Source organism: Copadichromis virginalis, linkage group LG19 (assembly GCF_057382275.1).
Source record: "Copadichromis virginalis isolate Kocher_CV1m ecotype Utaka linkage group LG19, C_Virginalis_male_GT1.1, whole genome shotgun sequence".
Lineage (NCBI taxonomy): Eukaryota > Metazoa > Chordata > Actinopteri > Cichliformes > Cichlidae > Copadichromis > Copadichromis virginalis.
Window position 1 is genome coordinate 25,278,975 of NC_140636.1, and position 16,283 is coordinate 25,295,257.

Below are 16,283 nucleotides of genomic sequence, written 5' to 3' on the forward strand. Positions count from 1 at the left end.
TGCATAATCATGAGCTTTTCCTTATCTAGACACAATTCAGCATAAGGTGTAACCGAGGTAAAAACACATAAATTATATTTCATTAGTCCTTGTAGTTTATAAAGAAAGAAATATTTTTTTTAATGAGGGATGAATAAGGGTCAGGGGCAGGCTGATGTAGGGAGTGCTGAGAAAAAATTATTCACTCTGATGTCGAATGGGGACAGAAAGCAGATGAAAGCAAGCACAGAAGACAAGTTTATTTTTGTATCGCATTTAATTTACAAAGGAAATTGAAAATGCTTTACATAAATCATTGAAAATGAAAAGAAAGAGCTACAACAAATTGCACTTAAAAAACAAATTTAAGTGATGGGGAAAATAAAAATGAATGGAAAACCGTAAAAAAAAAGTCAGTGTGACAGAAAGTAGTTCTGTTCATAAGGTTCATGCAAAGGATGTGGATGAAATAAATGAACCTCATTACAGAAGTTATAAAGATGATCTGAAGGCTGAAAAAAGGTCATACAGAGGAATCCAAGAAATAATCATTCTGAATAACCAGTTAATTAGACTATGTTCACACTCGTCATTCATTATATTAGTTATTCACAAATTATGTTGCTTTTGTATATTTACTTTTTTATTTATTTTACATGTCCTTCACTCCTCCACATCTAGCAAATCTGTTATTTCCGTACCAGCTGGCTTTCCTTAAGCAGTTGAGGATGAACCCACTTTGGTTTCTGGCAGCCTAAACTGTTTTGCCTTCAGCGGTCTTCTGGATTTAGCTTCTCCATCAGATTACCAGCAATCGAGGATGAGAGTGGCAATACTTTTAGTATTCGCATTTAGTTTTTGTGGCATCTCATCGCTCATAGTTTTGCTGTTGAATAAAGAAAAGGGCTTATGACAGAAAGATTAAATGTTTGGGCACAAGATTCTGTTTTGAGGCAGGTTTTTACATTTTACTTTATCATTTTATTTTATGTAAAATCAGATCGTTTTACCACGTTAGACCCCTTAAACTTCACATCAAAAACACTAGACTGGATTCACAGGGTACAAAAATAGTAAAAAAAAAATAATAATAATAATTTTATCCTGCCCATGTACTGTACCAAGCACAACCACAACGACGCACACACTTCTCAGACACAATGCCTACTCCAGAGAGCACCAGCAGAGCTACTGAGATGGTGCATGTGCTGACTTTGTGATTCAAGTGGGAAGATAGAAAGCGCTTGTTCAGAGAAAGAGGATGAGAACAGAAAAGATGAAGGCGGCATTTGTTTGCGTGTGAGGCAAAGCAGAAGTCGAAGTCACAGCAGTGCAGAGAACTGGAGTAAGGCTGTAAAATACTGTGTTGGCAGAACTACTGACCCCAATACTGCAGTCAAATCTTAAAGAAGAAAAATCCCAAGCCTTCTCCTGGAGAGGCACGATACACATGCAGGTGCACACAAACATATAAGCTCAGAGGAAATTGTGCACACGTGTGCACATACACAAGCTTAGAGCTTACAGTTGTACCTGCTCACTCTCATGCCTATATATTTATAGGCATGCTCAAATACACACACACACACAACTCTTATTCCAAGGCCGTGCATCGGGTAGCTTCCAACTCTCTTTAGTCCCAAAAGAACTCTCTATCCTCACTTTTCTCCCTGTGCATAGTATTTGACAGGTCTAGACAGAGAAAAACAGACTTTCCTTCTTCCCAGCACTGCAAAGACTTTGTAAAGTCAGCCTGTGTTTAGTGGTAAATGTCCTGAATAACAACAAGTTTCAGGTAATTTGATCAGTCTTGTCTATTTTTCCATTGGACTGACTATATTTGTACACGTCTTCTTTATGCCTTTCAAATCTGAGTTTATTTGTTCATTATTATCACTTTGAAAGTCTCTGCATCGAACGTATATACATATCTGTGTGTAGGTCTATCATTCAGACCCTGTCTGTTGAGCCTTATTTCCTGGAACTAATCCTCTGCCAACCATGGTCAGCAGCACAGGCTGCACACAGAGGAACAGTCTATAATTAAGGGTCAATCAGGGTCAATTGGATCGATATTGCCAGAGTAGGAAAGTCTTCAGCAGTGTGTATAATGCCTTATCAGTCCGCGACAGAGGATGTTGGTTTAGGTAATGATGTATGTGTTTACATAGTGTATTAGAATGCAGTTAATCTTATCCCCTGTATAAATGACACAGTGGCATAACAGCCCTAAATCCAAGGTTCCTGAGCAGGTCTGGAGATTTAGGAATTGTGTGGAAACAGAATCTGATTTGTAAAACCGAAGATTAATCGTCTTCAATTAATGTTACTCTCTCACTTCTTGTGATGTGTGTGTGTGCGTGTGTGTGTTGTTGGTGGTGAAGGACAGATCCTCCTGCCCTGGATGCATTCATCATGGATAAAGCCCTGTTGGACTATGAGGTCTCTATCGATGCAGACTGCAAACTGCTTACTGTGGGAAAGCCATTTGCTATTGAAGGTACAGACACTAGCACACACACACTTGTTTTTATCACTTGTGAGGGCCCGTGGTTGTTGTTTGAAGCCAGTTTTTTAAAAAACAACTTGAAAGGCGTTGAAAAGCACTCATGCATACACATGCACACCCCAAAACTCTATAAAACAGTAACATTTATTCATGTAGTCACACACTTAGAGGTCCACTGAAACAATAATTCAGGTCAGGACTTTAACTCAGGGTTGGGGGATATATTAAAAATTTCTATTGACCTTTGCTAGTCTAGCTCTTTGACTGCTTATAGTATATATCCACAGGATATGTGTGGAAGGCCACACATGAGGTGTGGGCCACATGATCCTGCTCTCCAGAGTCAGTGCTGTGAGGATAGAGTCCTAGCTAATGCATGCATTTTTAAAGGCTCATTCCTCCTTGCTATGCTATCACTGGTCAAGTTGACTGTTCAAGGCAGGTCAAAGTGAATTTAAGGCAATGGGAGACCCATATAGATATAGATATATACAGATTCATTTCAAATGCTGTAGTCAGTCATGTAGTAGCTAAGGAAACAACATGACTGACAGAATAACACGGTGATTCACTGTGTGAACTTATAACGCTCCAGGGTAAAAGTATTCAACCATCTATTATTAACAAGACTGCCCAGTCAGAACACTTTGGACTTTGATGCTCAGACATTCCAAGAACATTTAAAAAACATGTAAAAAAAATCCACTGCCAATCAGAAAATAGCTAATGACCCCCACAGGGGGATATCAGATTCAAGTTCTTGCACACTGCTCCATGAATATGTGGGCTTACGCATGCTTATATCTGAGAGTCTGGCACTGATGTGTGTGCGTGATTCTTTTCTTGGTACACTTTATTTTTCTGCCCCAAAAACCATAATATTTTCAGAGACGTGCACGGAAAACATGTGCAGCTAAATCTGAATTTTTTTCCTTCTTTCCGGCATTTTCCTTCTGCACGTGTCACTGAGGTACTGTTGGAAAAGAAGAAATATAACAATAATAGAAGCTTTTAAATATTGTAAATAAGATTTATGTATGCAAAGAAATATATAATATATCTGTTTACAAGGTAAACAGCATTGCCCCTATTTGCAAAAAAGTCTAAAGGGCTTATATCACTCTTTTCTGGAGGCTTTAATACAAGACAAATTACACTGTGTGCTGTAGCCATTGATCATTTATATCAACAATAACTCATGTTTTTTGGCCAAGTAACTGATTACTTTACGTGATTATTATGGCCCCATATACTGGAAAAAGTTGCAACATAAGAAGTTGCAGTACTGTAGCAGTAGTAGGAGTTGCAGTGATGTGCACACACACACACACATACGCACACACAGGAGTAAATTATAACACTTTTAGAAATAAACGCTGCTGACGACCTGCCGAAAGAAATTATGTCCCAGCGCCAATAAATCTCAGGTTCTGCCGTTTGCCGAGATAAATAAAGCATTCTAGCTATTATAGCAAGTTTTACAGTATTCTAGTCACATGCCGTCTGCACATATACACATTCTGAAGGTGACTTTGAAGTGAAATTTCTGCTAGCGCAACACATTTATTGGATATATCAAACATTTAACCTCTAACCCATTGTAGCTTAGTCACCAGGAGGTTTTTCTTTACTAGGATAGAATTGGCGCTGGGAGCTCACACATGACCACATATGTTTATTTATGTCCACGCATATTACTGTAGGTGTGCGTTTGTGTGCTGGTGCATGCATTTGTGTATTTGATTCATATCAGACTTCTTTTCTCCTCATATCACTGATACAGGCACAAACAGAAACACAGACGATAAATAGAAGCTAGTACGGGTGCCACCTGGGACCAGACACTATCTTTGATACTATTTCTCTGTCAATCAAAGTGTCACCTCAGAAAGACCCCACTCCCACGTTCCCTACTTCCTCTACAGTCCTTGTTCACTGGAGATTATCTAGTGCTTTCTTCATTGCATTGTACAAAATGAGCCCAGGGACAGCGCTGAGCCATTACTCATGAATGTGAAGAAGGGAAAGCAGGTTTCATTGATATGTAGAGCGTGTCAGTTTGATGACTACTTGATTCACCGTCTACACAAATAAGTCATGCAAAGAATCTACACTTGTTCGAGTAGCTATTTTGCAGGAGTGAGGGAGAGTAGGATGGGGCTAAATAAAGAAAGAACAGGAAATGACACAGACAGGAAACATGAGACAAGTAAAACAAATAAGAGGGAGAACAGAAAAAAAACACGAGACGGAATAAAAGATTTTAAAAAGTAAGTAAGAACAACAAAAGTAAAGAAATCGGGGGCCAGTGAGTGAGGTGGGAGTTGAGCATAAGAAGGAGATAGAGGGCTTTCATTTGCCCACTGCCAGTTTGCTCCTTTCTGCACAGCTAGTGATAAAAGAGGCAGCCAACAGAGTCTCCTAATCAAGACAAACCTTCACCCCAAGCAGATGGAATAAGGGAGGGGAAGAAAGGACACAGAGTGGAAGAATGGAGCAAGGAAAGAGAGGAAGTGTTATTTTGTCTGTATGTGGATGCAAGCGGGATTTATAGAGCAGTTTGTGGTCAGGAGATACAGAGAGATGCTGGAACTGGGACTGTGGAGTCGCTCCAGGCAAGGTGCTCTGCTGAAATCTTCAGGCTGCTTAAGTGGAGGGAGATGCGGGGGTGTCGCCGTGCGTCTGTTTTCGCTGAGTGCTGTTGGGAGATGTTTACGACAGCCTAGACACACCCCATTAATAATATTGCCACTGAACACGCAGCCACTAGCTGCCCGCACGCATGTGTGTGTATGGGGTTGGTGTGCATGCGGAGCATGTGTCCCTGCGTGCATAAGTGGTCTGCACAAGCTCAGTCAAGCAGAACAAAGCACGTCTGAAGATCAAAACGAGGATGGCAAAGGATCCTGTTGGCGGGGTGAAAGTATTGTTGGTCGGGCAGCTCACGTCTGACGAGAGTGACGTACAGACACGTTTTTGTGTGTGTAGTTGTGTGTGACGTGTGCGCGTGCGTGCAGAAATGTGGCAGAGTCTGAAACAAAATTAAGCATTACTGACTTGATTACGTGATTAGTAGAAATGGGCAACTGTTGTGATTAATTAATAATAATTCAGCTTGATGTCTTATTTTATGTGACAGCAGTTTTTAGATTAAAGATGTCATCTTCTGAAATATTTAGAGGACTAGCTTAACAGGGGTTTTTTTTGTTTGTTTGTTTTTTTTTTTTGGGGGGGGGGGGGGTGTTATTGAAGAAGAGATTAATCAAGAAAAATAATCATGAATATATATTTGATCCAACCCTATAACTGTGGATCTTGTTCACACATAGACACAAACCTTAAGAATCTTTTATCCAACCTGAAAAGATTAATATTTGATTGAATCCAGTTTTGCCCTCTTTCAAAAGCTAGAAATTCATGCCTCCTAGCCCCAGTCAATAACATAAAATATTTTTAAGTTGGAATTCAGTGAAATAAAAACTCGCACACACCATGAGATCAACAGGTATAAATAAGCAGAAGCTTCAGCAAACATCCATTCATCATCTTCTACTTATCAAAAGTTGAGTTGTGGTTGGAGCAGGCTAAGCAGGATATTCCTAATGTCCTTCTCCCCAGCAACACTTTCCATTTCCTCCTGGAGCATTCCTCCCAATTCAGATGAGATATATAATCTATCCTGTGGGTTGTGGGTCTACCCTGGGATCTCATCCCACTTGGATATGTGCAGAAACACTGCAGAGGGAGGCACCCAGGAGGCATCCTAACCAGATGCCTAAACGGCTTCAACTGGCTCCTTTTAACACAGAGGAGCAGCAGTTCTACTTCAAGCTCCCCAGCCTATCTTTGAACTCATACACCCTTCAGAGGAAACTCATTACCCAGATCTCATGACCATCAGTGAGGTCTGAAATCTAGATGGACTGGTAAATTGAAAGCTTCACCTCTTAGCTCAGCCTTCTCTTTACTACAACAGTCCCAAAACAACCACAAAGATGCTGGATTAATCCGCTGGTCCACCTCACATTCCACCTTCCCATCACTCATAAGATCCCAGGATAGTTTAACTCCCCTTTCTGCTTCTCTCACCAGAACCCATTTTCCAGCAGAGAAACATGACCTCAGACTTTGAAAACCAGCAATATTTAAAGTGTCTGAAAACCTGTTTTCTCAGTTAGCTATTTAAAATCGAGTTAAATACAGAAATAGCTGAAGTTCGAAATGTGCTGGTTGTTTCTTTTAAAAATTGCCCCTGCTGCTTTTACCTGCACATCTCTTACCAATTTGAAGAAACAAAATTACAGATTAAAGCTGAAAGTGTCACTTGAAGGTCACATATCCATGCACCAAACAGGATTTTTCTCATATTTTAAGAGGTTGGTGGGATAACACATGCTATTTATGTTGCCTAGGAGATGCTGCTGAAACTAAATTGATGCAACCACTCTCACAGAAGCACCTGAGTTTGTAACTGCCTAACTCATGCAGGGTTACACAAGGTTATACGTTTATTTAGAGAGTGCACATTTCACGTTTTGCTTGGAGAGTAGGGCGTATTTAAAACTTTTTTATTAAATTACTGTATCTCCAAAAAACTGAAGTAAAAGTACATTAAAAAAACATGAAATAGGGAGCATGCTCTTTGATGTTTAATGTAACAAGTCAAATTTACAGCAAATCCATTTGTTTTTCTTCAGTGAAATTTTAGGTTGCGTTCTTAGACTTTATATAAATGATGGCTGTAGGCACCATGACATTGGCTATTGTTTGGAAGCTTCAACTTTAGCACCTTGGTCACAGTTTTTCTCTATTTTACTCATTTGGATCATCTATTACTTCACCTTGATATATATTTTATAATTAGGGATGGGTACCGGTGTCCGGTGCCATGATGGCACCGGTTCTGACATAAACGGTAGTAACCAGACCGAAAAGCAGCACACATTTCGGTGCTTTTTTTTTTCCTGAGCTGTGATACACTTCTAGCCAATCATTTTACGTTTCCGAGGACAGTAGGCAGGGCCAGGTACGTACGTTCTTTTATGCAGAGCTACAGATTAAAAATGCCCAAGGCGAAGCGGTCAAAAGTCTGGCTGTACTTCACAGCAAAATATGCAAAATCAGCAGCCTGCAACAAGTGCTTTAAGCTGTGTAACAGGGCAGCCCTTCGCGGCTGGAAACACAGTGAGACAGACCAAGGCAAGTGTAGTGGAACAAAGTATTTATTTGCTATATGGCTCTCCTTACAACAATTAACTTGTCGAGCTTCTTCACAGCACAAAAAATCCACCTCTAATGACAACTGGCAGCCTTAAATATGTTCAGCTGTCACAGACTTAACCATTATTCCACTCTCAGGTAAATTCTTAAATCCCAACCTTCCACCACAGTATACAATATATCAATAAGAATAAATAAATACATAAATACATCTTCACATTTACATATTAATAAATATTTCACACTTTAATGTTACACCAAACCCAATATTATAAAAACCCAGAAACCCAAGCACAAAAAGATTCACCACACTCTCTTTACCAATGGACTCTCCCGGAACCTTTAAATGGTGTCTGGACCCCCGGGGAAACATTTGCCCAAACACCTTGAAGAGGACACAGGCAAGAAAGGTGAGTAATCATTAACTTACAAACACTTATTTGCACCACTTTTATCCCTAGATTTCACACACACATTTGCCTTAGTTTTCCTTATTGGTAAACCTTAATCACAATCTCAATCACCATTCTTCTCTCCTGACAGACAACCACCACATTCCTTGATGAGGAGCAGCTGTGCAAGATCTGAAACAAGGCTAGCAACTGATTTTAAAATTCCCAATAAATAGTCAATAAATATTTAAACTTCTTGTGTGCAAATCCATGCTTAAAGTGCAATGCTACATAAAGTGCTTGATAAGGTGCTTTTAATAAAGTGAAAGGTGTGCTCTAAAGTGCTATACAGACATACTGTCAAAGGAAGTAACACCAAGAATCCGATGAAACACCTGGCGACGCATAGCGTTTTGTTTTTTTTAAAAGCCGAGAAATGCGCCGTATTTGATGGCAGCAGCAGCCGTTCTTCTCTGCGTGAGTAGCTTAATGTTGTTCGTGTGTAATTTATGTTGAGTAGGCTAACCACGTTATTACATTAATGCATGTAAGGTGAACTAGCAAACACCATCATAGCTACATGCGGCTGTCTTCTTGTTTGATGGCAGATACTCCCTTCACCCTGGCCAAAAAGGCTAAAATGACCAAAGAAAAAGAGGGAAACAGCTAAACATGAGAGGTTTTTGGACAAAGTTTGTATTTTTTCCATTGTTTAAGCACTGCTTCCAGCTAAGAGTGATACCATATATGCCCCATAGCTGCAGAAAAGGCTAACATTGTTATCTTTTTACAAAACCAGCTGAATATGAGAGGGTTTTGGACCAATTTTGTGTTCTCCATTCTTTAAGCACCGGTTTGAGCACCGTTTGAGCACCGGCACCGTTTCAAAAGTACCGATTTGGCACCGGTATCGGATAAAACCTAAACGATACCCATCCTTATTTATAATATTCCTCCAACTGTACTTTAAATTTCCTTCTTAGTAGCTTTCACACAATTGGAAAAACTACACCTACAAAGTAGCAAGAAAACCCACCTGTGCACAAAAAAATATGTGCTTTACTTTTCAAACAGTAACCAATGTAAGAGTAAAACACCTGCAAATAGTCAAACCTCAATAACAGCAATGAATGTAGGCAATGAGCCATGAAAGTGACTTAATACAACCCATACTCACTAATAAGCTGGTGTGCTTAGGGGAACATGAACCCAATATTAAATGCACTTTTTACAAAAAATGTAACTGTAAAGTTTGAACAGATCATCTGTATTTTTGAAATAAGCTGAGCTTTTTACAAACCCAGTGCTTTTAAGTAAAACTCGACGGGCACCGGTGTGTCTTTGAGTGTGTGGGGGGATTTGAGTGACAGTGAAAATGCGAACGTCTGGGGGAAAGAATCAAAACAAATGACAAGTGACTGCCCACTTGCATTTCAGTATTTGACTGAGTGCTCTAAAGAATTGTGGATGGAGATATGCTGATGACAGAAAAATGCTCTCTGTCTGCTTGAAAGAAAAAAAAAAAGCATGAGGAGCGAGACATACAGAGACAAAGCAGTGGACTCGGGAGAGGAGCCGAGAGATAAAGAGAAGAATGAACTGAAGCAGAAATTGAACGAAAGCGAAGGGATGACAGAGATAAAGAGTGGACTAACAGAGGAAGAGACCAGCGGCAATGGTGGGAGAGAAAAGACATTGGATGGGGAAAGAGAAAGGATGAGGGGGGAAGAGAAGACGAAAGGAAGAAGAATGAGAAAGGAAGGGTCGGTAAAGGAAGGAAAGAGCAAAGGGATGGAGGCTTTGGCAGTCTTTGTCATGTAGGAAGCAGAGTGTGACAGCTACGTGAACCTTCGCTATTCTCTGTTTCTGTCCACAACCCCCATCGGGCTCATACACCTTGACAGCCCCATAACACACATACACACACATAAACACACTGACAAACAGCTGCCAAGTCTGAGCCAGCCACACACACACACAGAGAGACACACACAAAACCCCTGTTGGTATGACTGTGTCTGTGACTGCAGTACAGATGAAATGAAACAAACAATCCCTGGAGGTTTGGTATAGCAATAAATTTTAAAGAGGGTCTTCTCTTTTGAGTCAAAGCTGAGGAACACATTTCTTTCACTTTTCACCTGTAGAAATAGTGGTCGTAATGCAAAACAGATCCCTTTTGAGTAAGTTGTGAAGGGCAGAGAGGCAATCCTCTCCAGCTATTAAACAACACTTGAATGTGCTGCTATAGAAATTAAAGCAATAAACACTGGTGGAAGATTGTACTTAAATGTGTGACTTAATTAAAAATATTAGAGTTATATAATTTTATTGCCGTAACTACTCTGTATTTTATTGCTTTGTCTGCTCTCATTATTCCAACTGCTGCTGCTGGTGTTTTAAGCAAAAGGGGAAACTTCTAAGGCATTACCAAACAATTGATGATGATGAAGAAGAAACAATTTCTATAAATAAAAAACAGATTAATATTTAATGCACTACAATAATGATTTGCATTACTGGCTGCATAATTAGATAGACCTTTTAAGCTATCAGTTTCACATCTGTGACATTTAACTCTAGTTGAACTGTACTGTACACCCCTTGGTTTGTCTAAAAAAACAAAGCCGCGAGGATGTGTAAAAGAATGAATATAACTACAATCATGCAGTCATTAAAAATTGTACAAACACAACAAATCACATTAAACCTCAGGAAGTAGTAAGAGGGTAATAAAAAACAGAATAATTTGTGTTTATGCAAAAAAAAACAACACATTTAATGGAGTAGCTTACAACCATTTAAAGGTGCAGTTAGTAATTTTTATTTAGGTTATTTAATAGGAAAAAAGATATTATGCTCACAAATATACTTAGATTAGTGTGTAATTACATCTCCCAACAAACTGATGCTGTCTCAAGTGTGTACATGTGCGTGTGCATGTACATGTCTATGCATAGGAATAGTAGTGGTAGAATAGTTATGTTAAGCTATATAGTTTATGTCTTGGATATTTCCACAACCATATCCATAATCACATACTGTGTATGCTACCGTTGTATATAGTGTATTATCTTACTTATTTTTATTTGTTTGTATTTTATTTGTATTTTTTGTATTTTCCTTCTGATATCTGTACCTGAGCTGAGCTAACGCAAAAATTTTCCAGGCGTGGGATCAATAAAGTCTTATCTTATCTTATCTTATCTTATTAAATAAACTATTAAAAAACACATATAATAGGAGCAGGCACGGGTTTGTGGAAGCCACCATTTTCCTCATTAAATTTAAACGCAGCAGCCAAAAAGGACATGTCCCTTCCAACTAATCGTATTTGATGGAATAAGTCTTTTTTTTTTTAACTTAATGTGGCTAGAGACCACCCTTATAAATAGTACACCAAAGGCAAAGAAGAGCAGATTAGACATGCAACCATTTCTGGACAGATGACAAGAGCTGGCTATACAACAACAGCTGGTTTTAAGCTAGCATTATGCCAGCTAATACTAGGTTTGAGTGTCCAAAAAGTCCACTAACAGTAGCTACGAGCAGCAAGAACAGCAGTCTTACTGACAGAAAAGTTCAGCATATCCTCAGTTCACCTCAGTATCCTTGTCATCGGTCAGAATGAGCGTCTCTGACTCATATTGGACTCGTACTGGACTCCTGTCACAAGGTTTTACAGTTTCCAACAGAGTAAATAAAGGTGGATGCTTCTCATCCGGCATTGGCAGCTGACGTAAACAGAGGATAGACAGCCTGCACAGTCAAGGAACAAATCTAGGGTTGATCCAGATTCGGTCCAGACAGCAGTACAAATACACTGGCTAGTCTCAGCCCAGCTCTTATGCCGTACAGTCTGTGCACAGTCTAAGTTTGTCCTAATAGGAGCCACCATAGCTGGGATAATGCACTCGAATTGGGCAAGGTAAGAAAACAGAACTCAGTTAACACCAATCTGCAATCTATTGACATCTAGTGGTGACATTTTTACACACAGTAACTTTAATTAGATAATTAAGATGATTTGGCATAAAAAGAAAAACAGAGGATATTACTTTCTATTCTATCTAGGACATGACTATTGAAACGGTGCATGGGAAAATACTTGACAAAATAGGATTTTGGCATCTGTGGTAAATAGTATTTAAAAATTCAGAGAATCCAGAAATAAGGCTGAAAGGGATAAGGCTGAAACTAGTAATGAATGGCCGTGATCTTCGAACTCTGAGGCAGCACTGCATTTAAAACAGGCACCATTCTGAAGTGGAAATCACTGGGTGATGAATGACCACTGAGCAGATGGATTCAAATGGCAGAGGCAGACTATGGTGCAGACCAACCATTCGGTGAGTCATTCACCCCAAACAATTTACAATTCATAGACATGAAAACATGGTCTGGCTGAGGATCACCTTTGGACTCCACCAGCATCAGCGTACATGAATGTTGGTACTGTCAAATTTAAAATTAGCTTCTTTTTTTTTTATTAAATAAAATGAACAAAATGAATTTCTTTTGTTTCAATATTTGAAACAATATTTGAAACTAAATTAACTAAAGATAAGGTGCAAATTATTTGCAAATGATTGCATCTATTGTTTTCATATTCTACAGAACATTTCAACTTTGTTTTGGCAGCATTCTGGAACATAACAATGACTGCATCAGTATATAGCATGTAATGGGCAAAAGATTTGTACTATACAAAGGTCTCAGACTACCCCTCAATTCTTATGATTTTGCTAGGGAAAAAGAAATGGTGATGAAGTGTGCAAAAATACGTGGAAACATAGTATATCAGTATATAAGGCAGAAACAGAGTTGGCGCAATTCTTATGAGCTTGGATGTCAGTATTTGGTATGACCACCTTTCTTCTTCAACACAGCGTGAACTCTCTCAGGCCAGCTTGTCATATCTTTAGGTAGTCCTCAGGAATAGTTCCCCAGGCTTCTTGAAGGACATTCACGCTCTTCTTTGGATGTCAGCTGCCTTTTTTTTTTTATTCTCTGTCAAGATGATCCCACGCTGCTTTAATACTGTTGAGGGCTGGGCTCTAAGGAGGCCAGTCTATGACTGATAGTGTTCCATTATGTGTTTTTCTAGCCAGGTATGCTTTTACTGCAATGACAGTGAGATCATTGACATGCTGAAAAAATTAAGCCGTTGCCAGTCAAGTTCTTTTCAGATACTAGTGCATGATGGATCAAAATCTGACTGAACTTTTTTTTGTTCATAATTCCATCAGTTTTGACAAGATCTCCACTGGCCAGAGCTGTGGAAAAGTCCTTGGAATTGAGGGTGTTATGCACACTCATGCGTGTGTGTGCATGAGCACAGCTGGGGGTGAAGTGTACTAGAAACCTCATAGTATCTTCCAACTATAAGGTATCTTAAGACACAGCAGTCAAAACCTTTATGTATCTATTTTTTGCATTTGGCATGATGCATCCCCAGCACCCCTACTTCCCACAGCCTTGCCACTGGCTGAAATTTTACCCCAAATCATAACGGAAGCTGCTCCATGTTTTACCTCTTTCCTGACCTCCTGCAATCATATTGACAATGATCTAAACCAGAGATTTCAAATTTCTTTTTTCCCTGTTTCCATTTCTTAAGAATGTCTTCTTCACAGCCTCCCTTCCACTGAGACCATTTCTGGAGAGGCTTTTACAGACAGTACATGGATCAACTGATTAACCAGATGCATCAGTCAGTTCTTTACTGGAATTTTTCCTATTTCTTGAGGAAATGACTTTCAGATAGTATTCATGTGTTGTAGTTACCCCCTTTTTTGTCCTCCATTTGTCCAATTTCCTTTTATGCTTGAATGATTTGTAAGTCAGTGTTAAGTGGCTTAACAATCAAACAAAATTCATCTGAAAATGTCCAGATACAAGGGTTGGAGTGAAAATGAGTCAAAGAAAACCTGAAGAAATATGTTCTACACCAGTTTAAAAATATATATTCTGGCTCCTTGTTAGCAAAATATAAAGACATGAAGGATGACTTAAGAGTCTTCCACAGAAGTGTATGAAAAAACAGTCTAAAACTATACCTGATTTTGACATTTTGTATATTTAATCGCTGTGGCGACCCCTCGTGAATAAGGGAGCAGCTAAGGTAGCTTTCTTTCTTTTTTAGTGTCACCAGAAGAACGGGATTCATAAAAGGGCTATAATATCAGTATGGTATCAATTTCCTGTGCACATGGAGTGGAACCAACCTTTGTTTGGCCTTTCAACAAAATAAGGTCTTGTATCTGTAACTGGAGGGTGTGAATGTGAAGTGAGCCCAGAGTGGATGATCAGCATCAGGCTTTGAAAAGTGTTTTGCAGCTAGTAGCTCTGGTGAGGCTTGGTGAGAGGAAGGTGTTTTATTTTTTACAGAATCTGTAAGTCTAGTTCCAGATTTAGAAAGATTGTGCTCACTTTAAAATATATTTCAAACAGGATATGCAAATGGCGTAAAACCTATAAAAACCTCTAAAGTAATATGCTATAGTGTTATAAATCTTATTTCTACAGTGGAGCACAATGTAGTGAAATTTAAGGGAGAAAAGGCTAAAGCAGAAATGAAATGGAAAAAAGACACCATTAACATTCATTTAGAGGGGCAAGAGAAGGGAGTTTGATGCACAAGTGAAGAATAATAACACAAGAAGTTAATTTTGACATTTTCACATCTACTACATTTACTCCTCACAGCAGAACCAGAAGTCCAAGATGTTATGTTGGACCAAGACCTCATAAAGAGAATTTCATTTACATAAAAGTAATTTACAAGACAATAATTCATCACCACAGTCTGAGCACTGCCATGTGACTGTAACCAAAGGGAATCTAACCAACATAAGAAGCAGTCAGGTAAAATATGTATATTTGCATACTTGCCACTGAAGGAACTCTAAAGGGTGGAGTCAGATTTGATCCCACTCCATTCCTTAAGCTGGGATCAGACTATTTGATATCAGCCTTAAAATGGCCTGACTCACAGAGAATGGGGTGGAGTTGGAGCATTTGGAATGGAAATGAGTATCAGATGTGACATATACAATTTGTCTAGAATGCCTTATAAGGTCTCAAGAGGCAGACCTAACTATTTTCATTATCATAAATAGAATTAAAAATTCAAGAATCATACATGTTTCTAAAACTGACTTTCCAAACAGCTGCAAACTCCATTCTGAGTTATGTTGGCGAGAAGCACATTTTCTCTCCAGCAACGTAGCTTTCGACTTACAAGACTGATGAAGACTGTGTAAGCAAGTAAAGTAGACTGTGGAGATATAATCTTAAATTTCTTTCCTTTCCACTCTCATGTTGTTAGGGTTTGTCACCAGAACCACTTTGTTACATAGAAAAATCTCATACCATGTCACACAGGTATATTTATTTCAGCAGCAAAGAAGGGGACAGAACACGTGCATTCATCCTCCTGATAAAAACATGAAAAGAAAGAAACACCACAACATTACTCATTGAAGAAGCCTCTAATAAGGCTGGGTATTTGTTAAATCCACCAAAATATGATTATGAATTATGAGTTAATACAGCTCCGCCAGATGGGAAAAGGAGGAAGAGTTCCAACACGAGGATGTTTTTTCTTTCTCAAAATGTCTGAAAACCAAGTTCTAAGGCACTGCTGAGAGTTTAGAAAGGTTGTTCCCAGTTTACTAACTACTCCCAGAATAAGAAGAAAATAATTTTATCTTAAATCAGCCTCGATTCTCGCTCCATAAGCTCATCACTGATGCGTTTGACATGTTTCGAAATCACAGGAAGTTTTGAACATATGCGGAAATCTTTCTGAAACACATCTAAGTTACTGAGATAAAATCATTAATCATCTATGCGCATTTAAGCAATTTTCTTCCCCAAACTCAAGACACAGAAGCAGACTGATATCAGACAGAGCTGCCAGCTTGTTACACTCTGACCCTGAAGTCTGAAACCAAACAAACATAAAAGAGTAGAAAAGACTAAATCGTGTCTCAGCGGGGATGATATTAAATTAGAACATTTAAGAATAATTATTTGAAACCCTGATGGTTGGCAGCTCTTTCTGCATCTAAAACAAGCACTAGTAGGGAAAATTAATTGAATGGGAACTTTAAAAAGGAAAGACTAATGAAGAACGACTGCTACATTTTCCTGAAGGTCACACGGGTCATGAAAGACCA

General features: G+C 38.9%; 1 protein-coding gene across 1 annotated transcript in view; it reads left to right on the plus strand.

Moving 5' to 3' along the window:
* Positions 1–16,283, plus strand: part of grin3ba (glutamate receptor, ionotropic, N-methyl-D-aspartate 3Ba) — a 92,739-nt gene that overhangs the window by 69,237 nt on the left and 7,219 nt on the right. The window contains exon 8 of the mRNA XM_085440647.1: positions 2,364–2,479. Coding sequence (XP_085296773.1) covers positions 2,364–2,479 — 116 coding nt within the window. The remainder of the gene's footprint in view (positions 1–2,363; positions 2,480–16,283) is intronic.